The 27482-nt window shown below is 33.8% G+C and overlaps 1 protein-coding gene across 1 annotated transcript; it reads left to right on the forward strand.

The window, feature by feature from the left end:
* Positions 1-6722: 6722 nt before the first annotated feature.
* Ir40a (Ionotropic receptor 40a) lies at positions 6723-12287 on the forward strand. Its single transcript, XM_013322151.1, has 15 exons — positions 6723-6853; positions 7624-7717; positions 8151-8246; positions 8316-8452; positions 8537-8696; positions 8896-9002; positions 9076-9169; positions 9308-9466; positions 9680-9833; positions 10241-10473; positions 10744-10903; positions 11179-11275; positions 11458-11608; positions 11932-12025; positions 12100-12287. Exons 1-15 carry the CDS (start codon positions 6723-6725, stop codon positions 12285-12287), a joined length of 2055 nt encoding a protein of 684 aa, XP_013177605.1.
* The last annotated feature ends 15195 nt before the right edge of the window (positions 12288-27482 follow it).

Genomic DNA, 27482 nt, shown 5'->3' on the forward strand with positions numbered 1-27482 from the left:
TGGATGAATAGTTGCACAGACCTGGAACACATAGGCTACTTAGTAAGTTTTTTTTCAATATCGCGCTGATGAAGTCTATGGGTTCATTAAGCTTCTCATCATCAACCTGCCCTTATCCCTATCGAGGGTCGGCACAGTATGTATTACTCCTCCATACATCTCTATCAGCCGTCATATCCGCGTCTACCCCCGTCTTACGCCTATCCTATGAATGGGTTCATTTAGCTTCTATACTTATTAAATTCGCAGAATATTTCCTGCAGATTATGATTCCGCCTTTTCAAACCTACAAACATTATATACATACTAAATATTTAATAAATAATTATATCGTGAATATTTCAATTTAGTTTCAAAATTTCAGATATTATTGACTATCATGTAATGGTACGAGTATATTTCGACTTTGTAATTGAAGTAAATGTACGAAATTGAATTATTTATGTTTTCCATTAGGTAACGGAAGCTTTTAGAGTAATTTAATGCCTTCATATTTATTAATCATTTCATTGTGCAATTTCACAGATATAAAGCTTGATATTAAAATTTTTATAAAATTATGATACTAAAGTTCTGCGATTATCTTACTCTTTTTAAACTATTAGTACCTGGAAGACCGAGCTTTGCTCGGTATTTTTTTTTTAATTGTGTTTTTTCTTCCAAGTTAATGTTTAAGTTGATTATCCATTAAACACGAATAAAATGACATTTTCTAAAAATGATTCCTAGCTAGATCGATTTATCGCCCCCGAAACCCCCTATATACTAAATTTTATGAAAATCGTTGGAAACGATTCCGAGATTTCAATTATATATTTACAAGAATTTCTCATTTAAAGATATAAGATAAATGTGAATTTTTGGATGTATGGATGCATGTTTGCTAGAAGGTATCTCCAGATCATATAAAACATAGCCTTGGCAACTAATTATTTTTATTTTATTCTTCGAGGACAGAGTCGAGGGCGACAGCTAGTTTTAATATAATATAATACTTGTTCTTTCTTACTAAGTAATGAAATTATTTTCTCCTTAGTCATGAAAAAGTTATAATTTTATGAGGAAAAATATGTAGGATATTCTTAACTAACAAATATAGTGAAGAATATCCTTTATATCGTACCGTTTATATTAACAACAAGTTAAACGTCTAAGTTAAAGCTCCAAGCTAAGTTACCGTAAATTCGATAATCTTAAGTAACACCTTCGCAGCTTTGCAACTTTCATGGAATTTATAATGAGAGTAATAAGTTGTGTCTAGGAGAGTTCGAGATTAGCAAGTTTATTTCAGTTATAATAGAGAACTTAAAGTTAAGTTTAAGTATAATTCGTTAAGTCAATACGAGTCAGGTCAGTCGTAGCAAACGCATTCAGTGAAAGACGTCAACCGCTCGAACGGTGTCACCACTACACAGAAGACAGGCGCCTAGTGAAAATAATTCCCAAAAAATTCCATGTTTCGAACATCACTTAAAATCAAATATTACATCAGTCAAGAAAGTTTATTCGTTAATTAAGCTTCTTTATTAATTTAAAAAATGCTATTAGCAAATCAGCTACAGATATATTAAAGAAAATAAATAATTATTTAAACAAAAATAGGCAAAAAAAAATAAAATATAATTAGCGCCTGAAAGTGTAACGTTAGCAAATATACGTAAAGTAAAAACATTACAGCTATAATATGCAAAAATAATATATATTTTTTTCAATTCCGAATTTATACTTTTACAGTATAAATTACTGTAAATGGAAATCCACATTTCTAAATAAATTTTAATAAAAATATCTCCCAAACCGTGCAATGTTAGAATAAATTAAAAGCAATCTACATTTAACACGGACATATAATTTTGAAAAGAATCAAAAACCAAAGTTGATGTATGACAATTTCATTAGTATAATAAACAGTTAAATAATGCAGTAACAAATCTATTAAATTCAACCCCTATAGGAATGGGTTACATAAATCAATTAACAGACAACAAGCCGCAGCCACCAGGCCGAGACCGGAAACTGATTTAAGAAACATCTATCGCATTTCGCAAACAATGCGAGAATATAGCAACCGTCAGGGATTTCGTTAAATATGTACTCAGCTGGAGACAGGGGACAAGATATTGTTATAGTTAAGAGCAGAGACAATATGCTTGTCAGTTTACAATTTAACTTCAAGTAACAACCAATTATTTTATCTTCCATTTCCTTGGTTCCTGAAAAGTAGGAGGCAGTTGGGGAAAAAACAAATGCAGTTTTCTAACGGTTGTTTTCTTTCTTATTTGACCCGATTGCTTAATTAACACTTTTGTCTTAATCTGTACCTATGTAACTGTTATGTATGCGCATGTACCATACATGAAATGGAACGGTTGTGACGTCATTAAAACAGTCTGCACTAAGCAAGCTTTGTTTTCAATTACACAACAGTAACTAAGAGTACAGTCTTGATCAAAAGTGATAAATTCTAAGTGTAAATTTCCGTGTTCCTGTCGATTGTACAGTCCCGAACAAGACGCACAAAGCTTTCTCGTAGCACGTACACCGTAATTTAATCGAGCCGATCGACGATTGTGAATTGACCGAAACATATTTTACTGTACCAAAGGAAATTTACAAATTACGTCTCGCTTCACAAGGAAAAGAATAATCTTCATTTGGAAAATATTTCATCTATTTTCGTCTTATAAAATTTACAAATCAGAATAATTTATTTAATAATTTCCTTTCCTGAATTCATAACGCAAACGAAAATTATTTTGTTATTGTTTCAATATTTCGTACTGTACTGTATTTTTAGATTTAAAAAGTAAATCCGTATTATTATTAATTAAAAACAAAGTTTGTAGCTTTATCATGAACATAAAAAGTAGTAAAATGCATATTTTTCTATCGTTCAGATTTAAAACTATAACCCGTCTGACTTCTTACTAATATTATAAAGTAGCTGTCGCCCGCGACTCCGTCCGCATATGTAAAAAAACTTAATTAGTGTAGCCCACCATCCATCCATCCACATCACGTCCATCTAAGCATTCGCATTTATAATATTAGTATAATAAGTTAAATACAAAGCAGCTCTTCAAAAAAAATTAGTATCCTATGTCCGTCTCCTGGCTCTAACCTACCTCCTCACCAATTTTCAGCCATATCGGTAAAGCCATTCTTGAGTTTTAAATAGTGTAACAAACACGACATTCTTTTATATAGATGTGAATATTTAGATGGATGTATGGACGGATATTTGTTTGAAAGTATTATATCACCGGAACTGATCAACGGATCTTGCTAAAACTTCCATAGATGTAGAACACTATCTAGAAGAATACATAGACTACTTATTACGTTTTTTTTTAATTCCGCAAGGAAAGAGTCACGGGCGACAGCTACTTCATAATAACAAGTTTATAAAGTTGCATCAGTTTGCCTTAATGAAGGCGTCCGGTCCGTTACAGCGCCCTCTGTTGGCAGTAGTTACGCACTGATACCGAATTATAAGGAAATTAATCATTCCGGTGTAGTTAGTGTGATGGGGGTCCAGTAGGTTTAGGATCACTTTTAACCCAATTAGTTTGAAGTAGGAAAATTTGATAAGTAAATTTGACACCAAAACAAAATAGTTTTAAAGTTTAAAAAAAACGCAATTTAATAGTAGGTATATATTATGCGAAAGTTTAGACGTATGGATGTTTGTTAGAAAGTATTTCGAACATGTCTAAGACTCTCGATATTTGGGATAGATGTAGTGCATAATTTGGAAGTACACATAGGCTAATAATTAAGTTTTATTTTAATTATTACGGCGTACGGAGCGTACGGAGTCACGGAGTACAGCTAGTTTGTTGTGATTATTACCATTACTTAGAAAAAACTATTTACAATCAAAACCAGATAATTTATCCATTCTGTATCCCTCTTTATAACCAATATGTAAATGAATAACTTAACATAGTATGCTATTAAATTACCCCTTTAAATAAATAAGATCGTACTTTTCAAATGCAGTTAAAGTTAAAATTTTAGTTAACTTAATTCAAAGTAAAATCAGATTTCCGTAAAGCGCTTGTTTGCACGGAAAGTACGTACTGTAGTTGGCAGATATAAAAAAGATTAACAAAGTCCGTTACAGCGGGCCCGTTGCGTGTTAATTTTCTAGAAATTTTAAAGCTGCATACAATGAAACTTTAGTGAACATTTACTAGATGGAATAATTTTTTTTTTTGGTAAAATAACTTGTATTTTTTATTGAGCAATTAATACTTTATCAATCTAATTAATTTTAATTCCGGTAAGAAATTACAGTTAATAGTATAATTGGTTTCCGTTTTTCCCAGGAGTATCGTATGTATCTGTCATTTTACTGTAAATAAACAAGTTTTCGACTTAAACTTATAATTCCTAATACGTCTGTAACTAGTCTGAGTACTTATTTATATTATTAATCGCAATCAGTTGTAATCAAAGAGATTTAAATGTAATATGAACTTATAAAGAGGACATAAGGCGTACTTTTCCTATGACAGTCGCAATATAAACTATCGCATCTGCTAATGAATAGTCAAAAAGCACGTATCACACAAGGCCGATAGATGTAACCGATAGATGCTTTAAAATAATATAATAGTAACAAGATATTGTGGAATGTAAAATGAAATTTCTTACATAAAATGAAACAAAATATAATAATTCCTATACTTGTAATACAAGGGCCCAATACCAAAGGCAGTTATCATAGAAACCGCACGCATCGTGAGAAGGTTCCTGTCTCAGCCCTGACAACTGGTTGTTTGAGTCATGGAATTCCGCAGTCGGTGGTGTTATTTTTTTAATATAATATGTTTTGTATTTTTTTATATTATAATAAAAATATCGTAAATAAATAAATACGTCTCCTATACTTATGTGGTTTGTTTTAGTATAATACAAAAATATTTATTTTATTTCAATGTTTTATTATTTATGCGTCATATCAGTTGTCTTGTATGACATGACAACTGAGATGACGGTCACGATGTCCCGTCTACATATTCTTGTGTCTTTGGTTATCATGAAAACATGACAATTAGCGTTATAAAGCACTAATAAAAGTATTATTAGATATAATGAAAGCCATTCAGTATAACAGACCACTTAAAACGGGAATAGCATGCGTCTTTCGGCTCTTGATGACAGAATAATTTCGCTAATGATCTGTTAATTTTGTCGGATAATGGACGTCATAATAATGGCTGTCTCGTTAGGGACGTAATTAAAGCGCTCATCGAATTCGGTTAAATTCATTAGACACAATTATTACCCTGTTAATCCGAGTAATTTGTTTATATAAGAGCGTATGTTCCTTTGTGTTTTCACATCGTTTTACTCTGGATTTAGTACTTATCAAAGTTGATTTTTTTATATTAAAATATTATCAGATATTTTGTTAATTTACTAATATTTCTTACACCATTTCAAGATACCTCTAGCCTTGTGATAGGATAAGGCTTACAATAGTCGAATGGCGGGATTCGAACTCTAGGCCACGTGATCGAAAATCGACTATTGGCCCTATATATACTAAATAGGTTAATGTATTTTTAATTAACTCTTTTTTTAGACTTACCTATTAAACCTACTGCTAATTAGCTTACATTTTATATGACGTCTGGTTGACTTGTAAAACGACAAATTTTATAGTCTGTCGATAACATAAATAAACTTACAGTACCTATTCTTACTGCGTGATTCCTGCGGTTGACCTCAGTAACCATGTTAACCTCTCCGTATTAAAAACACTAAAGAATCCCACTCTATGAAAATACTACATTACAGAAAATAATAGTACGTATTAAAATATTTTAATTATAAATTAAATAATAACAAAATATGAATTATGTCCATCAAATACTAACCTTTTCAATGATAAATGCCAGATCATATTCTCTTACAATATTAAAACACCTGTCCGATTTATTTTGATAGACATCGTAATAGGTCATAGATTAAGCCACCAAAGTAACGATTGAAAATTGCTCATAATATCTAGTACATGAACTAAATTACAACCCGAGAGAGATGAAGGAACTCAACAATAAAAGCTAAAAAAACTACAATTAGATGTTACTAAGAACAAAGAAAATAAGACAACAACATCATCATCATCAACCTGCCCTTATCCCTATCGAGGGTCGGCACAGTATGTACTACTCCTCCATACATCTCTATCAGCCGTCATATCCGAGTCTACCCCCTTCCATCATTCCATACTTTTTTTGGTCTTCCTCTACCCTTGTAGCCATCCACATTCAATCTCATTACTTTTTTGCTTATATCATCATCATCCCTCCTCATGACATGTCCAAACCACGCTAATCTTTTACTCCTCAATTTCTCGATCACTGGCGCTACTTTTAAACTTCCTCTTAGCATACGCATTTCAGCTATTGAAATAAGACAACAACGTATTTTAAAAAATAAATGGGTGCGTTGAACTATAGACATTATAAGATATGTTTTTACAAAAAGAAATAGTCATTTAAGACTCCTCTGTTTGCAACTTAATCTATGAAATTCAATGGTAGAGAAATATCGGAATTATTATTGGTTACTTTTACTCTACCAGTTCAGCCAACACTTAGACGAAAACTATTAGTATTGAAAATAAGTTCATTTTAATGCAAAAAGAAATGAAGAATATTCTTTTAATATTATTCGCTTGTCCGTCTTTTTGTTGTTGTTTTTTAAAAATGATCGATGTTATAGCACCGGAGACGTTAACAAAACTTCCTAAAGACTTTTCACATGCCGTAGCAAACATTGCAGCGGGAATTCCAGCTAGCTATTTGACTATAGTAAGAGGAAATTCAACTAACATCAGGTAATCTTTACCCGTAACAAAAATTAAAGCATTTACTTAACCAAAAGCAATAACACTACAGAATGTTATAAATAATATTATTGTCATCATAAACTTTTTCTATTTTTTTTTATTTATTTAAAAACAACTGCATACCATCATTACAGTATACAACCACTTGACACTATACTTACTTTACATAATATAATAGTTTATACGATAACATATTTTATAATAACAGTAAATAACTAAGGAATAAATAAGATAAATAATGCAAGAATATATCAATGTGTAACTAAACATCAATATTCAAACGTCTTCCACAGTAGGCAGCCTCTGTACTTATTTGTAACTTATTTCCACTTAATTGTCTGTGCTTCTACGACTCTATTTATTTCAATAGCTGTCGTGCCAGTGAAAATATAGTAACTCAACACTCTGGTGTTGAGTTACTATATCTGGTCTATGTCTATGTCTGGTGAAATACCAAATAACTTTTATTAAGTTTAACCAACATCTATGTAATTAAGTTAATCAAACTTTCGTGAGACATTATACTACACTGATATAAAAACGGCTAAACACTCACGTATATTCGTCCGGTGGCGGCACCGACTAGTTTTGAGCCCATCGGGGGCCCTTCATCAAGATGAGTGGTAGTGGTATTATTGAGGGGACGCGGCCCATCGCTCACCGTGAGTCGGTGCCGCCACCGGACGAATATACGTGAGTGTTTAGCCGTTTTTATATCAATCTACGTAATTTAATAAAATGTCTTATGTAATCCACAGATCTTGTGATATGTTCCAACTAATTTGTCGTTTAAACGACAATAACATACAAGTAGTTAATATTGATCTTACGACAGATGACAATAAAGCGTCTGTAAGTAAATCTACTTACTAATATTATAAATGCTTAGGGTCCTACAAGAAACGAGCCTATCACCACCTCAAAGGCACCGCAACGCATCTGCGGTTTCTCTGGTATTGCTGATGTCCATGGGCGTCGTTGAACACCTCGGTGTTCCCGCTGCTCGTTTGCCCCCTTCTGTTATAAAAAAAATGCGAATGTTTGGATGGATGGATGGATGTTAGAAGGTATCTCAAGAGCGTCTCTATGCATCATGGGCGTAGAACATAGTCTGAAAGAACACATAGACTACTAATCTAGTTCTTTTTTAATTCCGCAAGGATCAAGTCGCGGGCGACAGCTAGTTCTTAATATATCGTAAATACGTAATCTAGAACATTGCAATGACAATGTACAAATGGTGTACGCAGTAAAAGAAAAAAAATTACTAACCTACTACTTTCAGTTTTTCAAGTTACTGAAGAAAGATTTAGACACGTGGACTGAAAGAACTAGCCTCATATTTTGTCAACCGACTGAATGTGAAAATCTACTTATAGAGGTAACTGAACTTCATATTATTGGCGACTCACAAGACATTAAATAACTTAACTTACTCTTTATTTCACAGTTTACGACAAACAACTTCATCCATAGATCGATTCTCTATATATTCTTTTGGCCTGTCGGTGAGATCAGTTTGAGATTCCGAGGCGTAATAAAAGAAGCAATGAGAGTGGCCGTTATTACAAATCCTAGAGAAAGCGTGTAAGTCTCATTTATAAAACGTTATTTGTTGATAGGAAATGAAAAAAGGATTAGGACAATAATAAAAAAGTCTATTTTTTCCAGGTTCAGAATATACTATAACCAGGCAACTCCAAATCGATTAAACCATCTCGGTTTAGTCAATTGGTGGGCAGGCAAAATCTATAGGTTGCCTGTACTCCCGCCGGCTAATGTAGTCTACAAGAACTTTCAAGGCCGCGTCTTCTATGTACCCGTGTTACATGTATGTTTTTTGATATTTCTTTTAAGATTGATCTTCCTGCTCTGATACCATCACTCTGTGTAATTGGTTGCTATAATTTCGTTGTCTAAAAATGTCCGATTTTCTTCTTTTTAGTCATTACTAATTCCTAAATCAACCTCAAAGTCCACCAACACTAGTTACCAAAATTGATAATAGTAACCGCGCCTTTTCATTTCAGGCTCCTCCGTGGCACTTTGTGAAATACAACAACAATTCAACAGTCGAAGTAACTGGAGGACGAGATGACAAATTGTTGGCCTTAATATCGAAGAGGTTAAATTTTAGGTAATTATAATTAAAATAATAATTAATCAAAATTAACTATTTAAACTACTAAATGGCTTTTTTCATAAAACAGATATAAATATTATGATCCACCTGAAAGAAGCCAAGGCTCAAGTATTTCGGTTAACGGTACATTTAAAGGAACTCTTGGATTAATTTGGAAACGAGTAAGTGTTTTTAATTTAACAAATAAAAGGAAGCGTAATTGAAATTCAGTGGCATTTTGGTGATCAATAACGAAATCGACATGCTTGTTGGATATATGGATTTATTTTGTACTAAGTAAAATTTCTTATACCATCTAGAAAGCAGATTTTTTCATTGGCGATGTAACAATAACATGGGAGCGGCTGCAAGCTGTAGAATTCTCATTCGTTACCTTAGCAGACTCTGGCGCTTTCTTAACACACGCCCCTGCCAAGCTGAGTGAGACTCTTGCAATAATAAGGCCCTTCAGATGGGAAGTAAGTATTGTTTTAACTGGACCTAATTGTAAAATAGGTCCTCTAAAACATGCCAGTTCTGAAAAAAGAACTTTATTACTGATTTCTTAGTTTTCTTTCTTAAAGAAATATATTAAAGTTAGAAGACTGGATTGAAGTTTGAAATGTCTCATAGATGTATGTATGTATCGAATCGAGTAATTACGAAATAATTGATTATACTATAACCCCAAGGTGTGGCCTTTAGTCTTCGCAACATTACTGATCACCGGTCCGGCGCTGTGGATTGTTATTGCAGCGCCGTCGTTCTGGCTACATCGTCGTCAGAACCAACTTGGCCTGTTCAACGACTGTTGCTGGTTCACTACCACACTGTTTTTACGACAATGTAAGTAATTTAATCATGAATTAAAATTAAAACCAAATATCAGTTAAACAAATGTAATGAAAAAAAAAGATTTCAAAAGGACAATTAAACCTTATGCATTTTGTGTAAAGTTCTTACTTACTCCGCTGGCGCATCGACCCAAAGTGGGTCTTGGCCTCCGACACAAGAGATCGCCGAAGTCGCCTGTCTTGCGCCTTCTCCTGCCAGTCCATCGCTTGTAGCTCCCGCAGATCCAGCTCTACGGCGCCTCGCCAGCGGTACCTAGGCCGACCGATGGGTCGACGGCCAGTCGTGGTCCCGAGATATGCTGCTTTGGCCTTTCGATCCTCAGGAGATGTCCCAACCATCGGAGTCTGTGAGCTTGTAAAGTTCTAATTTAATAATTTTATTCTTTGTCCCTTTCATAGCTTCAAGTAAAGAACCTTCCAGTACTCATAAAGCTCGCTTAGTATCAGTTTTGATTTCACTCGGTGCAACTTACGTGATCGGAGACATGTACTCGGCAAATCTTACCAGTCTACTCGCCCGACCAGCAAGAGAACAACCTATTGGCACACTCGAAGCTTTAGAAGAAGCAATGAGAGATCGAAAGTATGAATTAGTGGTGGAAAGGCATAGTTCCTCTCTCACTATTTTAGAGGTAAAAGTCAGATGAACAATAAATATATTTTGGTGACAGAAAAAAGACGACAAAGAAATTTAGTTACTCATTCAAAATTGCATTAATATTGAAGTATAGGAAAAATTTCACTTTAAGACAGAAACTATCTTCAGACAATTCACTATTAGTCAAGCATTGACAGGTGACATTTTCTCGAATTATCGAATTTTGATCAAACGATGACTTCCTCATCCAATTGTCATTGTCTTGAATTGTTTGTTTCATGCGGCTTATTTTTGTCTGTTTTAGAACGGTACTGGGGTGTACGGACGACTTGCGAAACTAATGCGACGACAAAAACTACAACGTGTCCGCAGCGTGGAAGTTGGTGTGAGGCTGGTGCTCGCTCACAAGAGAATCGCCGTACTCGGAGGGAGAGAAACTTTGTATTACGACACAGAACGTTTTGGTAATCACTTGATCGAGAAATACATATAACTATGCAATGATTAGGAATGAAACGACGTAAAAGATATTGATGCATTTTTTTCCATGAAATATGATATAATCGGCGAAAGACTTTCTAATCAGAGATAGATAGATTGATTTGAACAACCGAAATCTGTTGTACCAATTTTACATAAATAAACAGGAATAAATTCACAATAGTCAGCATTGTGACTGAATTTCTGAATATTTTTTATGAAACATTTCTCTCTTTTTATTTAGGATTTTTTTTTGTAGGATCTCATAATTTTCATTTGAGCGAAAAGTTGTACACTAGATATTCAGCTATCGCACTACAAATCGGATGTCCTTACCTCGAAACTTTTAATGATGTGTAAGTTATATCGTTGCAAATATTTCTTAATTTATTCCACCTATATTTATGTTAAATCACAGGCTTTAAAAACTATAAATTGATGATATGATTTCGTACAATTTAGCCTGAAAAAATTTAAATGGACAAGTCATTAAAATTGAAAAGAACCCAATAAAATCTATTATTCAAATATCCCATAGGATCATGAATCTATTCGAAGCAGGAATTCTGGCGAAAGTTACGAAAGACGAATACAAGAATCTGCCCGAACAATCAAGGAGATCTGAGCCGGTAACTGAAAGCGACAAAGAAAATGCAGATGTAACCGGTGACTCCGTTGCTAACTCACAAGTAAGCAGTTAACTAGATAATTGATACCTTGATAACCAACATCCCATCCGACAATCGATATGAGAACGAAGAGTTATACTAGTCCAGCAATTATAGCACAGATTTTATATACGTAAAATCTATGATAGAAGTAGTGAAAGGCCGAAGAAAATATGAACAGAGCGATGAAACATATGAATATACTAAAGGCTAATGGTTTGCGCGAAAGTTAATGAACATTAGAAAAGAGTGACTGAAAAATGTTAAGGAAGAGAAATACATTAAATAGGGAAAAGACAGGAAGATATCGATGAGTGATATTTAATCTTATTTAACTTTCACAGATGCAATCGGAATCTACAATTGGTTTGGAACCGGTGTCGCTAACAATGCTTCGCGGAGCTTTTTGTCTTTTAGGAATTGGTTATCTGTTAGCTGGTTGGTACTGTATAGTTTGTTAACGTATATTTACTAATTTAATTTTAACAATTGGATTTTGTTTTGCTTCGCAGCAATAACATTAATCATCGAGCTTCGTATTTATCGCCGAAAACGTAATACTGTGATAAAAGATTCAACAAAACAACTGTCACGTCAGAATAATATAAAAAAATGTGTGATTTGTTTGAGACGAGGATTCAGAAAAATTGTTAGAGGCATTTACACTCACATCGATAAAGCTTTTGGACCTGAATATTAAGTGTTTCATAAACACAATTAGTAATTAGAGATTAAAATAAATGAAAGATAATAAATTTTGTCGTGTAATTATTATGTTTAATGTATCAAAGCCATAGATTTGAATAAATAACAAATCGTCAAAGAGAAGACAATAAAATGTTTGCTTAAACTGGAACTATTATGTTCTAAGAAAGTTAGACTTTGTCACGGCGGCTTATAACTTGTATATTGTTGAAATCTTTTGTGATACCGTCAAATAGAATTTATGACGTTTGTCGACTAAGTTTTGAGGCGAAACATTTACAACAAAGAGCGCTTTTAATAGAGTAATTTAATCCGCATTTGAAACATGTCACATGAAACGAAACAAAAGTAATTTACTAAGTTTCCTAAACTTGTTCTTGTTATGTTTAAGGATATTTTGTTTTTCTCATATTTCAAATTGAAGGTCACTACCAGCAAGAATTGTTGATTAGAAAATAAGGTGTTAGTAGCCTTTAGCGTGGTAACCTGTTTATCCCTTCATGTCAAATACATAGCCATATGTATATATACAATGGCCAAGAAGGAGTTATATTCTAAAAATATGTATAGATTATAAATATATGTACAAAATATAGCTTTATGCGACCTATTAAAAATATACTGTTTCTACCCCACTACGAACCCATCCAGTCATATCTTACTCACAGCTTCTAAGAATTTTTTGCGTTTAATTTTTCTTAGAGAGAGGCGACACGACATGGCCACTACTTCAAAAGCTTTGTCATGTTAGCTGTCAACTTTAAGCTACGGCGAACATGGATCATGATTTCCAAGAATTATATGATTTATGAGACAAACATATATGTCGGAATGGCGACTAAGAATACTTTTACTAATAGTACTAAGTGAATTTAAGCACAAATAAAAAATAATTATTAAGAGAAACAAACTTTAAAATGGTGTAAATGTTACTTTGCTTCAATTCAAAGAACCGAGAGAGGTACGGAGGTCCGTGATCTCTGCCTACCCCTCTGAGTTGCGGGCTTGATTTATGTTGTTGTTCAATTGAACAGTTGACCTCAATTTCAATTAATCTATATTATAGTATCATAAATAGAATCTCTAATAGATATCACTTTTTAATAACTCATAATTTTGGTATTATACGTGGAAGCTATCAAAGGAATGAAGTTACCAAAATGTTGTGTTGTACTTATTTCTTAAGCAAAACGTGCTTAATCCAGAAATATATTTCTCTATTCTTTGTATCTTACAGAATCGATTAACTAAATCAAACAATAGCCTTATTCGATTTAAAACACCGACAGTGTCTCATCTCTTAAAAGCTTTCGTCGATCGAGAACCTTTATTTAGATACGGCCTGGGACCTTTCTCACTACACTCTCTTTTAACCATCAGCTTTGCTTTTATACACGAACTTTGTTTATAGGTGTTTTTATAAATTTATAACACGATTTACAACTCCGTGATATCTTTTTCAAAATATTAACAGTCATACCAGAAAAGGTAATACAGAAATCATTATTGCATGAAAATTATAATCTTCAAGGAATAGGTACATAAAATAGAGAACTATGAACACTTATATTAAAGTAACACATTTTCATGTAATAATTAATTTAAAAACAGGAAACTCCATTGAACAATATTCCGTAATGTTATAAACCACAGAAACACGTCCCAGGAGGACGCAACAAAGTACCAGAAATTCGACACTACGGTTTCCGAGGTACGACCGAGCGTCTTACATTACTGCTTGTTCTAATGCATAAGCGAAAGCGATTTCATTAAGTGCTATTTTTTTTTTTTTCTAAGCTCGGAGTAATTTGTTTAACGGTCATATTATATCAGTTTAGTATTTAAGAGGCAATTGGGCAAAATTAATTATAATAAAAAAATATATTTTACATTTTACAGTATATACAAGGAACAGAAGGTTTTATAGAATCGAACTTTGGCTTCATATAGCAAATAAAGAGTAGATTAAATGAACCATAGAGTAGAATAAAATACAAAAAACATTTTTTGCCACGTAAGGAAAACACAAAAAACAAACTTATAAACTACGAGTACTATCGCACATGGTAAGACTGTGTTGTTATATATTTTATTTTACACTGTCGGTTAATTTGTGACTTCAGTATAAATCTTTTGCACCTCTTTACGAAATGTGGATGTAATATAATTTGGTTGAGATGGAAAATCGTTTTAATCGAGACTGACATAATAAATTTTAATAATAGCTTTTCATCTCCTTAGGCTACTGATTTAATGATACTCTTATTCAATTAAAAATAAATCTATTAAGAAACTGTAACAACTATCTTGTGATTATTTAAAAAAAACACATTTTAAAATAGCAGATATGAATAAACGCTACCATCTTATGCCTTGAACATTTTAATAGTAGCATTTGAAACATACGTTCCAAACTAGACCTTGTTATTTAGATATATATTACGTATAGTATTCCTTAGTTCTGGATTCCAATTAATTAATTAATCAAAAAGTGAAATGTACAATTACCCGTGCAGTTACCATGTGTGACAACTTGTAATTAGCCTTAAGTCTCCATTTACAAAATTATTATAGTGTTAGTTAGCTGTAAGTTGTCCCGTTAATAAATAAAATAAAAATAAATAAAATATCAAAGCGCGTAGACATATTTAACATATTACAGTAACATGGAATTAGACACGTTGATTACAAAATGCATAAATTATATACTAAAACGTATATTTTAAAATTCAGGTTAAAATTAAGTGGCGAAGTTTTATTTAATAAAATTACTTCTGTTTTTGTTTGTGATGAAAATACCCAATAGGATCTTTTTGGTAAAAAATGAAACGTATTGAGTTAGAATAAATTGCGTAATTTTATGATTGTAAAAGATACATTAGCATAATATTAACAGTGGTAGAGACCGCTTTAACATCTTCGCACGAATTGGCCCGGCTCGCCCGGTGAAATACCACAACCACACAGAAGACAGGCGTCAAGTAGAAGCAATACCGCGTTTCGTCTGATGAGTGTGCGTTCCGGAGGTCTAATTTAGTCCTCTTTCCCTTCCCACCATTTTTCTTATAAGGAAAGGATGGCAAGTGGAAGTTGACTTTCCGGATGAGAGGATGCATGGAAAGGGAAAGAATTTTCTTTCCGTGTATCCTCTCCTCCTTCGATTAAAGGTAGGCAACGCATATGCAATTGCGTATGTCTATGGATAGGACAACGGTCACTTCGATATTTCAGCGATTTCATGTAGCCGCTCGCTCGTTTGCCACCTTATAATATAAAAAAAATTAAATGTAAAATTGTATTCCTAATAAAACAAAAAAAAAACAATATCATAAATTTGTGAAAACAAGCAAACTATAAATCTATATAAACACCGAACCTATGTTATCGATCATTGACAGAGTAAAGGCTGCCGAAGGACACCATTCAGTCGCTAATAGGATTAAGGGACAAAAGACATAAATTATTTACTTTAGCACCGGAAACCATCCCATAAATCCCCACCTGCGGGATTTATACGTCCGAGAAAATAACTACGTTGTTTACACTCAACTTCACACAGCGACTTCCGTTCCCTGAAACTAATGTGAAACTTACAAAATTATTACCATTTTACTATAAATATCCTTACTAATATTATAAATGCGAATGTTTGGATGAATGTATAGATGTTTGTTGTAATGTATCTCCAGAACGGCTTCATGGATCTCGCTGAAATTTGGCATATATGTAGAACATAGTCTGGAAGAATACATAGTGTACTAATTGATTTGTTTTATGCTGCGGACAGAGTCGCGGGCGACAGCTAGTAAGAGAATGAAATATCTTAAATTTAAACCTTTTTTTTTACTTTTTAATCTAAAACATAGAATTAAAGAGTGCAAAAACAATTAATAGTGCAGCAACATAAAAGTTATTGCGTCTGCTCTGATCTGAGACGTCTCGTATGTAGCTGCTACGTGCTTTGACTTTGCTTCGATGTGGTTTTGCCACATTAGTACCGCTGGCTTTATTGCTCTACGTGTTTTAGATTGTGATTAAAGAAAATTGTCCAGCCATACTCAAAGAACTGCTTACATAGAAGATTAAATTGCAGCATCAGCTTTTTGTTAAATTAAAAAATATTTGAACTAATATTATAAATGTAAAAGTTTAGATGTATTGATTGAGTTTGTTATTATGTATCTCTAGAACAGCTGAAATAATATCGTTGTAATTTGGCATAGATATAAAAAGACGTCCGGAAGAACACATAAGCAACTAATTACGCTTTTTTTAACTTCGTTCGGACGGAGTCGCGGGCAAAAGCTCGTGATATTGTAAAGGGATTCCACGTTAGTGACATTTTTGAATTAAAAACAATTACAATAGTATTTTAATATTACCTATTATTTACAACACTTTCTTATTAGTTTCTCTAATTCATAAAACAAGTGAATAAATAGCGTTGAAAATTAATATCGTCAATATTTTCAAAGTTGCGTGAGAGCACCAGAAGAAGGCGGTAGAAGACTGAGAATGAACATTATTGACGTTAAACTTTAAGATTTATTTCTTCAATTTTGATCGTTTTCTCTTTAATATACATAAACTATTGTTTTTTACTTTTACCATGTATTGTGTAACCCGTGATTGAAGCAGATTGAACATGCACTGATCCATCAGCAAGCCTTTGACATATTAGTGACATTGATCGAACAATATGTACCGTTCCTATTTCCACATTCGACTACAACACACTTCCTACGTAACATTTTTCAACTGTCGTAAAACCTGCAGCATAATGTTTTAAGAACTTTCCAGTCATGATCTTACTAATATTATATTACTCGCGACTCCATCTGCGTAAACTTAAAATAAAACTTAATTAATAGTCTATATGTTGTTCCAGACTATATTCTACTAAGCCAAATTATAACAAGATCCGTTCAGCCATTTTGGAGATACCATCAACCAAACATCTATCCATCCAAACAGTCGCATTTATAATATTAGTAAGATAAAAATATTTAGATGGATGGATGTATGTTTGAGTGTATTATCAGAATGGCTGAACGGATCGCGATGAAATTTGGCATATAGAAATTTGGCATAAACTGGAACACATAGCCTATTAATTATGTTTTTTTTAATTCCGCACAGACGGAGTCGCGGGCGATAAGTAGTATGTAATAAAATAATAGCTATAACTGTAAGCTGTCTATTTCCTAACTTTGTATATGAAATGAAAAACTAATCAAATATATTTTTAGTACAATATCAAAATTCCTTAAAAAAATTAATTAGAGCTGAAGCGTTCGAATAAATTAGAATTTCATCAGTAAATGATCTTGTCAGTTTAGAGATAAAAGGAAATCTTCTAAGAAAGATTACAAGTTTTTAAATTATACGTCTTACGATATTTTTAAAAGATAAAGTATTTCTTTTCGTTTTTATTACTGACAGATATAATTTTCATCAAAGTTACTAGTCTGATCTAATGTTTATTACCAGATAACCAAAAACACTACACGGATTTGGAAATAATTTGGCATAGAGTTAGATTCCTGACAACCTTTTTTTTCCAGTGGAAAATGCATACCCCTCCTGAAACGCGGGAGCGATGTGGGGTTCTCTCTCCGAAAGGAAGCATACCCACTAAACCTCTCTGTTCCTCCTTTTTTCCAGAGGGGAACGCTTTATGCATACTCCGCGCCCAGAGCGGAGACGCGGTAGTGATGTATTCTCTTCCGGATGGGAAGCATACCCATTAAACCCCTCTGTTTCTCCCAATAATGGTGGCGAGGCCACAGGCACGCTTCCGGAACTTCTGGACAACTCAACTTAAACATAAACTTAAAATATTATTCATATTTCATCATTTTATTAGTAATTCGTACTTAAATATAATTTCCAAAAAACACAATTTAAAAAAAAAACACCGAGCATAGCTCGTTCATCCAGGTACTACATATTAAATAGGAATATAATCTGTATCCACACAGTGAAGTTTCTTCATCAGTACTGATGAGAGACGAAGTGAGGGTCAAGTTTAATTGGATTTGTAGCCGAGTTCAGACTTTGTCGAAATACACATACGAATAGCATGCAATACGATCAGACATACCAAAAATTAACACATATTATGTTACCTAAACGGTTACGAAATTAATAAAAAATAATAAGTAGCCTATTTGTTCTTCCAGGCTATGTTCTATATCTGTGCCAAATTTCATCGAGATCCGTAGAACCGATCCGTAGATATCTTCAAACAAACATCCATCCATGCATCTAATCAATCGCATTTATAATATTAGTAAGATGTTAAAGAAATTTATTTATTTTGTTAGTTTATCCAAGAGGTTCTTCGTATTAGGTTTAATATTAAATGCTTTGTTCAATATTTTTTCACTACGTGTCATAACTGCTGATACTATTTAAAGTTTACTTTTATCGACGTTTACTTTTATCAGTGCAAGACGCGACGTGAACGCCAAGAAACCAAAATAAACACTCGCCCTGAAGATGGACTCGTCGGAAAGTCGTGTCGTCACCGGACGGTTATACGTCAGTTAAGCCGTACTTAATTATTATTTTTATCGACTCCAGGTAATGATCGTGCTAGATGTTTTTCCATTTAACTTTAATGTAATCAAGCTTATTCGTGTCTTTTTTTATTTTAATATTTATGTTCTTCGCTGGTGAGCCTTTGTCTAGCATAGGGGCCTTATTGACCTTAACCTACAGTGAAAGGGTTAAGCTACTGAGATAAACATAATGAATACCAAATTATAACTAATTTCACAATACTAGTTTTATTAAAAATTTATATACGAAACAAATTTTTGTTCGAAACAAAAAATTGCGCGAATACGGCGGTCTCAAGTTCATAATTGGACTGTAAAACTTTGTATAAAAACGATTCTGTTACAAAAACGCAACAGACGTAGTTTTTCCCGAACACTGATATTAATTGCCCAATTTTCGTTCAACCAATATAAAGTTTTCAATTAAAAAAAAAACGTAATTAATTTTTGTAAATATAATAAAATAGAACTAAAAATTAAATATCTTCTACTTTATTGGGTAATATTTTAAATTAAATCTTGTTTTTCTTGAAATATTTTTGATCTTAATCGTGTTTTTTTGAAGTACGTACAAACTAGCTGTCGCCCGCGACTCCGTCCGTGCGTTATTAAAAAAAAACTTAGTAGACTATGTGTTTAGCTAGACTATGTTCTACATATATGTTATGTTTTAGCGAAATTCATGCAGGCTTTCCGGAGATACCTTCAAACAAACATCGATCTATCCATCCATCGAAACATTTACATTTAAAATATTAGTAAGAAGTAAGATTATGTAATTTAGCTTCGCTTTACAAAATACATACACAGATTTGGGCTTTTCGTATAAAGTATTTAACACACTTTATAAAAAAAAAACTTAATGTACATATTTGATAACTGAAATAATTTCATAATCATTTTTATAAAAGCATCATTTTTATAGTTAATGTGAAAACGATAGACCCATATCATAATTTAGCCATCAAACCTCTCAGCTTAACCAATCACCGCTCAGCTGGAAAATTGCTTAATACGATGAAGTGAACGATAAACTGCCGAAGAGGCTTTTATAATAAAGTATTAGATGTGTAATATCAGACCTGACTTGGTATTAATTCACATAATATTTCAAATGACCTAATGGTGATCAACAATGGTTAATACTTGATGTGATATACAGAATTTAAAGTGACCATTAAATATGTTATCATCCCTATCATTCTGAATTATTAAATGTAAATATAGCAATACATTTTTTCACAGGTATTTCCGCAGTAGAAGCCTACTTAAGGGTCATGTACACATAGAAAGAAATCACCATTCGCTGTCTTTATCCCACACATATGTATGTATAGGGTAAGCGCACCAGTTTTCGTCCTCCAAACCTATCTTTCGTTTCAGTAGTCGCTCCCATCTTATTTATGTTACCTTCCACACAAGCTAACCCATATCACCCTAGGCCTAACCCCTACTGGAAGAATAAAACAAACTACCAACTAAATAACATAATATATAAAAAATAAATAAATAATACCAAGCAGATAAAAAACAGGTTTAAAACACATAAAAATGTCAGGATAAAAAACGGTAAAGACCGCAATAAAACTAAAAATATTAATAATTAAAGCTGGTGGAATAATACCTTAAACATATCCTTGCCATGCAAGGAAGATACGGAAACGGCAAAAAATAACACTACTGGAATCATCCAAAAACGTGGATACAGATGTTTATTGAAATTAAATTTGTCTATTTCTCTACTTATTTCCTTATGTTTGTTACCTCAAAATCAAATAAGTCAATAAAGCATTTAGATTATAACTTCTTGGTATTTTTATAAAGGCATTAATTATTAGTTCGCAACTAAGTGAATAATCATTTAAAGACCAAATCCAACATTTAATCAAAGTGTAATCAGCGCGGACGGCTCTTGAAAGTTTGTGAATCGACAAGTGAAGCGATAGGCGAATAGAGTTAAATCAGATTAGTGAGCGAGTGTCTCTTCAGAAGTCCCGGCTTACATGTACAGGCGACCTCTACATTGTATTAATTGAAATGATTGGAGAGATCTATCTAAATTAAACTATAAAGTATACAATCCGAATGTTTGAACTCATTCTCCCACTTCATTTACTGTTAAGAGTATAAAAAATGATAACTTAAAAATAAATTAAGCCTGACTGTAACATTGGAAAAGAATAAGTAGAAAATGTCATGAAGGATATCTGACCCGGTGGCCATAATTCAAACTAAATTATAGCAGCTCACTAGCGCCCCCATTAACATCGATTAAGTGTCACGTGGTCCTGGTAGCTGTCTCTTTCATCATTTGTAGATTTTTCTTTTCTGACAGAACTAACTGCGACAGCAGCGCCTCTCTCACCTGCTCAGACATCTTTGACTAATATCATTTTATGAATTGTCAGCTAATTAAGTGACTTCACAACATTTTATCTTACTAACATTACAAATGCGAATGCGATGGATGGATGGATGTTTGTTTGAAAGTATCTCCAGACTGGCTTAACGGATCTCTATGAAATTCAGCATTCATATAGAACATAGTATGAAAGAACACATATGCTACTACTTATGTTTTGTTTTAATTGCGCGCGGTCGGAGCCGCTGGCGACATCTAGTTAGATTATAAAACGCAGTTACTCTTACGATAAAACCAATTCTAATCACGTTCCAAAAAAAATGACTTCACATTCTCGTAGATTCATTAACTATATCGAAATTTTCACCTCACACGTTACCGGATACTGTTTTAAAGCGATCAATTTCTCGGCGCAACGCGGGCGCCCTCTACCAATCTCTGTCGATCTAATTAAGTCCACCAATCATTCAGAGCTGACGGTAAATTTACTGGAATAATGCTGTTTCAATGCTAAGTTGAATATAAATCACCCTTTTATCTTACAATTAGTAAGTATATAAAATAATATACATAATTTATAAGATTGAAGATTCATCTTCTATTTAAACAGGAGAAGAGACTTATTTGCCAAACTCACTTCCCCTTCCCCTCTAGTTTATACAAGAAAAGTGCGGGCAGGCGAAAAGACTAGAATTTAAGAATAGATGCTAGATTTAGGATTGACGATATATTTCTAGATTTAGGGTCTCTAATAAACACCACACACGCGTAGTAGTGTAATAGGAAGTAATTCCTCCACTTCACGCTTGTCTTCTGTGTATTCGGGGTACTGGGTGAGCTACCCTTACAGCAGCTAATTAGTCTACAGCTGTTAACATCGATTATTGTCCACTTAATGGAAATATGATACAGTTAATGTAATATAATCTCGTTCAATCGGTTTGCAATCAAGAGATTGTTAATGAGTGTATCGATACGTAGGGTCAAGTTTAATTAGATTTCTAACAAAGTGCCGCCGCGAGCTGCTTCCAGCGCACGTACGCAATCACGTTCTAATGAATCAACGTTTAACGTTAAGCAAATGCAAGCAAAACTACGTAACTTTATCCTTATATTGCAACTCAGATTAACTTTACTGCTAATTTATACTCAAGGCAAATGCAATTTTTAATATATTTTTTTCTCCTGTCCTTTGTTTTGGGAGGTAATATTCTAAATTCAAATTAAAAAGATTAAAAAAAGCTCTAAATAGATATATCCTCTGCTCCGTTGATTAGGTAGGCATAAGCAATTGCGGATGTCTATGGACAGCGGTTGTTTTCAATTTCGGTAAATCCGCTGTTCGTTTGCCACCTAATAATATAAAACATATATTTCTATTCAATCTCTTGGTTGATTCATATTCGTATCCCTCATCGTTCTACTGAGCCATGTCGGCTAACTATTGAATCATTATTCGGGAAAATAAATAATTGAAATTATTTGTTTGTATTGCTTTAATAAACTCTTTATTCTTCTTTTTGTCTATTGTAAAGTGTAGAGTTACTCAATAAAGACTTCATACTGCAGCGTATTCATTTTTTCCACAATGATTTCATGCGAATAATTAACGTCAACATTTTCAGTAACGAGGTGACGAAAGTGGAGCCGAGTCTCGGCGGCTGCCAATTTACGGCGAAATGTTACTCGCATGCATCGAATTTATCGTGAAATATTATAAAAATATGTTATTTATAAACGCTCTCGAATTTTCTTTGACTGTAAGTATACAGTACATTGTCAATGATTCTTTAAGCAATTTTTTTTTTTATATCATAAGGTGGCAAACGAGCGAGCGGCCACCTGAAATCGCTAAAATAGCGAAGTGACCGTTTCCCACAGACATACGCAATTGCATATGCGTTGCCTACCTTTGATCAACGGAGGAGAGGATGCACAGAAAGAAAATATTTTCGCTTTCCATGCATCCTTTCATCCGGAAAGTCCACTTCCACTTCCCATCCTATCCTTATAAGGAAAAGGGTGGGAAGGGAATGAGGACTAAATTAGGCCTCCGGGACGCACACTCATCAGACGAAACGCGGAATTACTTCCACTTGACGCCTGTCTTCTGTGTGGTCGTGGTATTTCACCGGGCGAGCTGGGCCAATCCATGCGAAGATGTTAAAGCGGGCTCTACCACTGTTAAAATTATTAATCCCCGACTCAAAAATTACGTAGTGCTGTAAGTTTGACGTGTCTGTGTGTGTGAGTTTGTGTATGTGTCTGTCTGTGGCATCGTAGCTCTCGAACGAAGGAACCAATTTTGATTTCATTTTAATTTGCCGACTATTTAGATGTTAAACTGGTGGACGCAACAAATGATCGGAGATTTAAATTTTATTTTTAACCTCATTTATATTTGCTTTCAAATCTAATAAATGTCTTTCTGGTATTCGTAGCAAGTAAATGCATTAAATAAACTTTTAAATTAAAATAAGTATGGGAAGTAAATTAACATTCTTTGCAAGTTTCTTAATCGAGCAACTTTACAAAGTGTCCTTAATGCTAAAGTACGCGCGGCCATCTTGTAAATATACAAAGAGGAATGGACTTATTTTCTTCTTTGTAAAGCTAAATACGATACGTGGTTTTAGACCAAACTCCCACTTTAAATTATATTGTTATCTCTGTTTTGTTAAAGACAGAGATGATGATAATGTACAGAGAAACCAACGGTTAATGGTTAGATGCGCATCTGTCGTGCGATTGTTCCTTGGTTTGAATCCTCATCTCACTCTAGCCAAAAAAATTTAAGGCATAAAATCGTGTGTGAGGCAATAAGGGCCGCATTACCCTTTTAAATTGAATGTCGCACAATTTATCAACGCTATTCGAATAGGGGTGACCCTTTGACGGATTTATAGTTATCAGCACTATTAGATTTATTGAATGAAAAATAGCACAGCGCTTCCCTTACACTGTCCTATTAGGCCCTTCGAATACAAGGCAAGGAAAATCATCAAAACAATTTCCGAAATTCGCACACAGCGCGTATCGCCGACATTTCTATTTGTCATCGCCAAAGTCGCTTGCAATATTCAAGATGGCGGAGCAAATCTATACAGTTGACTTGTCATCACTATGCCTGTACTAACAGAAGAGACGACTCGCGTCGACGATTCAACGTTGTGTGTACGGAGCGCACGCAACGCGATTTTTACGATGCAACCATACAATATTAGTTATGATGATTTACGTTGCTTTGTGTACGAAGGGCCGTACCGTTTGTAAACAAAGGCCGTGGTTTAACTATTCAAACTTTCGTCAGACATTATACTAAACTGATATATAGACACGGCTAAACACTCACGTATATTCGTGACGTGAGTGGTACTGGTATTATTTCGCGACGTGAGCCACGGGCCGCGACCGCGAAATAATACCAGTACCACTCATCCTGATGAAGGGCCCCCGATGGGCTCGAAACTTAGTCGGTGCCGCCACCGGACAAATATACGTGAGTGTTTAGCCGTGTTTATATATCAAAGGTCGTGGTATTTTAAATTCGTTTTTTTTTCTATCCATCTCGATTGTATAAGTTTTTTATCCAATAAATATAAAAACCAACTTACTTATTAGTAAAGACAGACGTACTTTTTTGTAGAAACTGAACTTTTCTTTTCTCGTTTGTTTTGTTAGCCAGTACTGAGTTGTGGTGTGGTTTTCGTTATTCAGTGGTTTGAATAAACTTAAACTTGAAAATTTCAAAGTGCTTTTAAAGAACAGTTTAGAAACGTTGTTAAAATTTACCAATAGTTTAATTATTTTACAGTCAGTTTTATTTATTCTACGTGTTATTAAGATTTCAAATTCGTATCAATAAAATGTCTAAGTATGCCTAAATCATTTGAATTGTAATAAATACTTGATGTCGTGAAAATCGTAAGGTTAAAATTATTTTCCATTCGCCATAAAATTGGAATTGCTTCGATTTGCAGGTGACGTCGAGTGGGAAACTCATATTTAGAAGATTTGCAATAAGCCCTGTCTAGCACTTAACAATACCTGTAATTTCGTTCGGAAATTGAACAAATTTCTCAATATATATATTTTTATATCAATTGAATTAAAGAAAAATAAATTTAAACGATGCTTGTAATCATAATTTTTATTCCATGTATATTTCTATTCAGTTAGGTTTTTTTAACGTTGATTTTTCGAATAACGTTATTTTTGCTTATCAAAAAAAGGCGTGAATTTAGTAGAAAAAATTTAGTCGTCTCTTTTGTTTCATACGATGACTTTCTAGTTTTTTCAAACAATCCTTCACTTTTAATCTTAAGAGTAATTTCAACTTATATTATTTGAAATTTGAAAGAATATAGACAAAGTACACATGTATATTCAGACTAGTTGTCGCCCGCGACTCCGTCCACGCAGAATTAAAAACCTAATTAGTAGTCTTGTATTCTTAAAGATTTCTACATCTATGCCAATTTTGATCCATGCAGCAGTTCTTGAGGTAACTTCTAAAATCCATCCAACCAAATATTGGCGATTACAATTTAAGGAAGAAGCAAGATGTGTAAACGAGTAAATAAACACGAAATTATATTAAAGTTGCCTATGTATCAGATTCTAAGTAAGATCTTGTTCAAAGTGGAATCTGAATTGACTCGCAAACTTATAATTGCGACGCAGCTATCGACGTTATTTGATTAAATGTTTGACGTTGGAATTGCTAACTGAACATGCATTTACATACATTTACTCATCAGATTTGATCGTTAGTTAAAATAGTACCTTATGTACATCCAAATAAGCTCTAATTTTCTTCAACTCAAACACCAATAGTATATGCTTAGTAGAAAATCAGCGAGAGTGAAATTGTGAAAATTAAAAAACTAACTTATAACAACACTGGCAGTCATCAGCAAATCCGGCCGCGCGGAAATAAAAAAAATGAATTTGCAGCCAATGTATTCTTCCAAACTATGTTCTACATATATGCCTAATTTCAGCTACATATGTTAAGCTGTTCCGGAGATCCATCCATCCATCTAAACATTCGCATTTATAAGAAGAGCGCTTCGAATCGTCAACGACCGAGCTCTTACTGATCGGCTCGACACTCTGGCGCTGCGGAGGGACGTAGTTCTCTCTGCATTTTCTACCGCATCTACCACGGGGAGTGCTCTGAAGAATTGTTTGGAACGATTCCTGCCGCCGAGTTCCGTCATCGGACGACACGACAGACCGCCAAGGTCCATCCATACCATCTCGATGGCTGGCAATCCACAACCGTGCGGTTTGCGCGAAACTTCCTGCCTCGCACAGCAGCGTTGTGGAATGGTTTGTCCTCGGCCTTATTTCCAAACCGCTCGACTTAGGGTCCTTCAAGAAGCGAGCTTATCACTATCTCAAATGCCGGCAACGCATCTGCGGTTCCTCGTGTATTGCTGATGTCCATGGGCGTCGTTGAACACCTCGGTGTGCCCGCTGCTTTTTTGCCCCCTACTGACATAAAAAAAAACTAAGATAAGATTAAATTTAATGAAAGGGACGACATTCTTTATTGTTACGACAATGGAAACTATAATATGGATTAAAAATGATCACTCCTTTAAAGCGTAAGATTTTAACCGTTGTAGATTTTGAACAGAACATACATTGTAAAATCTACAAAGAGACCATAGTGCAGGATAAATGCGCGATTGAACGATGCGCGTATTCCATTGCTTGCTATATTTTATAGTCAACAGTTTGACAAGGATTTGTTGCGACGATACGATATGGATTCCATTTCCAGACCTAAATTTGATTTGTTTCTTTGTTAGATGTGTTTTTGTGTTCCAGTTGCACTCACTTGCAAAAACATATCTATTGTCAATACCACGCATGTATAAAACGATTTAAAATAATACATTGATGAATTTTAACAATCAATATTTGTTTATTATAACGGTAAAAAATACGTTGAGAAGTTTACGTGTATGTTATTTTCAGGATATACCTACGTACTCTTTTTTTGGTGGGAAAAGGTGGCAAACAGGAAAGCGGCTAATAGAATTCGCCAAAATAGCGAAGTGTCTTATTATAGGAATCTGTGTTTGCCGATGCATTGCCTACGCTAAATGCACATTAGGACACAGTGAGAGGATTATTGTTCCTACCCGTGTGTCTCCTTACCATTCATTCCTAATAAGAAAAGGGTGGAAAGATGAAGAAGGCTATAATTAGGCCTCTGGCACGCACACTCGTCAGACAAAACGCGGAATTGGTT

The sequence above is a fragment of the Papilio xuthus genome, unplaced genomic scaffold (genome assembly GCF_000836235.2).
Source record: "Papilio xuthus unplaced genomic scaffold, Pxut_1.1 DF825928.1, whole genome shotgun sequence".
Taxonomy (NCBI): Eukaryota; Metazoa; Arthropoda; class Insecta; order Lepidoptera; family Papilionidae; genus Papilio; species Papilio xuthus.

What these genes read in the sequence shown, in the direction of transcription:
- Ir40a (XM_013322151.1), top strand. Translation starts at nt 6,723, where the DNA reads ATGATCGATGTTATAGCACCGGAGACGTTAACAAAACTTCCTAAAGAC. An exon ending in TCTATGTACCCGTGTTACAT is followed by an intron (nt 8,697 to 8,895) that starts GTATGTTTTTTG and finishes TTTTCATTTCAG; the next exon opens with GCTCCTCCGTGGCACTTTGT. An exon ending in CACACTGTTTTTACGACAAT is followed by an intron (nt 9,834 to 10,240) that starts GTAAGTAATTTA and finishes TCCCTTTCATAG; the next exon opens with CTTCAAGTAAAGAACCTTCC.